This window comes from Camelina sativa, chromosome 16 (assembly GCF_000633955.1).
Source record: "Camelina sativa cultivar DH55 chromosome 16, Cs, whole genome shotgun sequence".
NCBI classification, from domain to species: Eukaryota; Viridiplantae; Streptophyta; class Magnoliopsida; order Brassicales; family Brassicaceae; genus Camelina; species Camelina sativa.
This window is the reverse complement of record NC_025700.1, coordinates 1,038,375-1,042,737: the sequence shown is the minus strand read 5'-3', so window position 1 is coordinate 1,042,737 and position 4,363 is coordinate 1,038,375. Positions and strand designations below refer to the sequence as shown.

At 29.4% G+C, this 4,363-nt stretch overlaps 1 protein-coding gene across 1 annotated transcript; it reads right to left on the bottom strand.

The window, feature by feature from the left end:
- On the bottom strand, positions 3,394-3,849 carry LOC104749142 (calmodulin-like protein 7). The gene has a single exon (XM_010470722.1). It carries the CDS (start codon positions 3,847-3,849, stop codon positions 3,394-3,396), a length of 456 nt encoding a protein of 151 aa, XP_010469024.1.

The following is a 4,363-nucleotide window of genomic DNA, read 5'->3' as shown; positions in this document are numbered from 1 at the left end:
TACAATTATTTCTCAAATAACCTGATTTATTATGCTTAAATGTAAGGATTACATTTTTGCCATATATTAAATATTTTTGTAACTTAAAAAAACGAAAATTATGGAAATGTAATTAAGTAGGGATACAAATCTTAAAGAGGTTGCTATATTTGTATCCCGATTTATAATACAAACAAAATTCAACTTGAATATTTCTCTAAAAAATAGCTTTAATTCTTACCAATTATAATTTCAATTACCAATTTGTGCTGAAATCATATCCGAAATTTTATTTTTAAATTTACCAGTTATAGTTCCAATTAACAAGTTATAATTCCCTTCATTTTATTTTGAGAATCTTGGAAATTTAGTTATCAATCTTCGTAATATATCTTAATATATTCGTTTAGATTTTTTTTGTTAAAGCTAAACTTCTCGAGTACTCTTCATTCATCTATATAAATAAATATTATTTCAATCCTTGATACACATTGTTTAACGTTTTTAACTTTTTGTACAATTGTGTTTTATAGTTCTTTTAGTTAACTTTTTTTATTCTATTTTGTTTTTTATAACCTTTTTTCAACAACTGACCTAATTTTTTCAACATATGATTTTTTATATGTTTTATATTTGTTTCAAAGTTTGTTACTAAAATGCATCATATATATTTACACTCGATAAATATTTCATGTTTAATGTTTTCTTTTTTTTCTATATATTCCACTCTTTTATTTCTGATTTACATTTTAAATAATTTGATATCTATGTTCTTTGATATATATTTTTGTTTCTGTCAAATAAATTACAAACTATTCCACAAAAAAAAAAATTTTTTTGGGGCAGACTTAGCAAATAGGTTTGACACGTTTGCCAATTTTATTTAGATCATTTGGTTCAGGAAGTTTTAATTTTTTTTTGCGGCTTTTATCTTATTTGATAATTCAAGTTTTTAATGATCGCTAATTTGGTTGACATTCGATCCAGATTCTCCATCATGTCAATCCAAAGCTCATGGCGAGAGGATTATTAGATTAAAACATTCTTAAACTAATATAATTTTGTATTATAAATATTATACCAAATAAATAAATTTATAAATATAATCTTGCATGTACGTATGGATCCATGGTCAATAATTTTCACAACTTAAAATAAAATTCTTCTAAACCATATTTAAAAACAAAAATTTCAGCCCAAATGGAATTGTAACTATATATATATATATATATATATATATTAAACACTCAAATGGAGAATACATGTATTTTGTCTAAATTTTTTAGTCAAAATTTATTAATAAATTATTATATGAGAAATTATTTAAAAGGAAATAGTTATGTGACATAAAATTTATAACGGGATGGATCAGGACGGGACGGGATGAGATTTAATACCCGTAACAAAATTACTTTAACATTTTTAACAAACACGGTTTGTGCTTGATTATTATGGATGGATTGCAAAAAATGTATATTTTCCAGCTGATGAATATGATGATCATATTTATTTTCGCTACGGGTTGGAGTATTCTACATATACACCAAAATATTAACAAAACACAGTAAAAGAGTGGCAAACTAATTTTTATGGAAAATATTAATATTATATAATTAAAATTTTATAACCTAAAAATGTTTATTATTTGACTGAATATATGTTTTATCAGTGTTTTTAAGTAATTTAATTTATTAATTAAGTACATATACATAAATAGTATAAGTAAACTGAAAAGGGTAGTTAGAATAATGAAAAAAAATATTTTGATCATTTTTTTTTTGAAAAAGAGAGACATAAATTTTAGATAAAAGTACAAATCAGAAAATATAGGTAGATAAATTCAATTGTCAAGTTTTCACTAATTTAGGTAAGGATTGACTATGTGACAGATAATTAACCACTTTGGAATGGGCACTTTGAAAATTTTGCTAATTTTGAAAACAATTATATTTTTAAAAATTATAATTTTGGATAATTTCAACTAACTAAATAAAAAAATATTCAACGGAGACTCTGCTATCCCGTCTAAATTTCTTACCTAAATTGTTTAGTAAAATTGTCTACCGAGTAATTATTTAAAAGAGAAAGAACATCAGACAAAAAATTCTGATGGATACGGGACGAGACGAGACTGGATGAGACGAGACGAGATGAAACGGATGAGACGGAACGAGAGGAGATGGGTTGGGACGTGAGGGGACAAAATAGGATAGGACGTATTTTCCGTTCCAAAGTAAACACGACTAGGGTTTTTTTTAATTTACATGAAAATAACGTTTATAAAAATATTTTATCCCGTGCTACAGCATGGGTTACTACCTAGTAGTTTATTAAGAAGTTCTTAATTTAATATTTTTTCAAAATTAATAATACAATATGTTTTAACAACTTTGTTTTACATGATGCCCTTAGTGTACAAAAAAAGCGCATCTCTTTTAGCATAAATAATAGTATAAGATTACAAGTTTTAATTTAGAGTTCAGTTCATTGTTTACGTTCATTCTCTTCTAAGATGCAATTTTTGATGTTTTTCTTCAGATTAATTCTTTTGATGGACATAAGAGTGATATATTTTTTTGTAGTAATATCTAATATTAAGTGATAAGCGATATTGAGCAAATGTGACAAGGTTTGGAACGGAAACAGATACATAGAAAGGATCAGGGAAATAGCTAAGAGAGAACAAAAGATATCTTTTTCGATTTCAAAGGGAGACTCAGTGAGCTTGAAAGCGATGGATATGTCCTCTCTCTCTCAATTTAGAGAGTAAAATGTCAAAGAGACTTTTTTAGATTTCAAGTTCTAGACTCGACAAGAGAGAGTGAGGAAGAAGAAGGAATTTTAATCTCATATCCCTTTTTCCTTAAAACAATTTCTCAAAAACCCCCTGCTTATTCTCACTATCTCTTCTTTAATGAATTTCCTAGTTGTACCCAGTTGCACCCCACATAGTGGGATTCGAACCCTGGGCGCGCGCGTGTGCGTATGGAGCTTGCAACCACTGAACTACTGTGTTTTTCGTTGAACAGTTATTGGTTTAATTATATTTAAGCTAAAACAGCTTTTTACCATTGAGAGGTTTTGAGAAATTGTTTTGATGAAAAGGGATATGAAATTTTAGTCCGAAAAAGAATCGTGGTAACCGATCTGGTTTTAATAAAAATTAAACCGGAATTTAAAAACCAGTATATTTAATTTTGTAAAACCGAATTAAACCAACCTATCTCTTGATTTCGTTGCACTTTTCCACGATGCAGATTCTCATTACGTACGTTAAACATATTCTTAATTATGATAATATTTTCCCCAAGACGAAGCCATATATTTTTTTTTTCTTTCATTCCTAAAACAATAGAATTAAATCAAGAATACAAAAAGAAAAACACAAAAAAATGCCAAAAATAAATAAATTATTTAACTCAAAGAACAAAGACCACCGCCTTTCATCATTTGTCTAAACTCTTGGTAGTTAACTCTACCATCACCATCAACATCCACTTGCTTTATCATCTTCTTACAATCGTCCAATGTCTTACCTTGCTTTAGACCCAAGGAAGACAAAACTGCCTTCAGTTCATCCACCGTTATAAATCCATCTTCATTCTTATCAAATACATTGAAAGCTTCCTTCATGTCCTCTTCTTCTTCGTCTTCCTCGTCCATTATCGTCTTGTAAAGCTCCCCAAACTCGTCTATGTCCACACACCCGTCACCATTCACGTCGATCTTCTCGATCATCTGAGTCAACTCCTTGTCAGGAATGTATATTCCGAGGCTTCGTAGTGTCTCGCTTAGCTCTTTCCCCGTGATCGCCCCGTCCCCATTTTTGTCGACAATTTGGAACACACGTTTTAGCTCTGTCGGATCCATCTCTTTTTTGAAATTTGTATGGCTACGTGTGGAGGAAGAAAAGATAATGGTGAGGGCTCCGTGGGAAGATCTTTTACACTTTCCTCGCTTCTTTGGAGATCGATGAGGCCAGTAATTAAGAAATCTAGGTGGAAGTTAATAGATTCAAAGAGACATTAATTAGCCAAAAATAGAGAGGAAGAAGGAGATAGGAGATTTGCCTTTCTTTGATAGTTAAATGTTAATCGATGAAGAGACATGTTGGGGGGGGGGGGGGNGGGGGGGGGTTGTTTATAGTACTACTACATTCTTAATTTTTGTTTTATAGTGGGAATTTAATTAATTATATCGTTTTGCCAAACAAAAAAAAAGCAAGAAACAGTACTACGGGAAAAGTCGAGTCAACTTATCAATATATGCAATCTAATCGATTTGTGTAATCTTTTGAAGATAGATAACCAAAAATATTGTAATGTATTTAATTTTATTTTTTTCGGCAATGTAATGTGTTTTTCTAACGGCGTTTCAGTTATCG

Coding starts and splice junctions, on each gene's coding strand:
- LOC104749142 (XM_010470722.1), bottom strand. CDS start 3,849: ATGGATCCGACAGAGCTAAAACGTGTGTTCCAAATTGTCGACAAAAAT.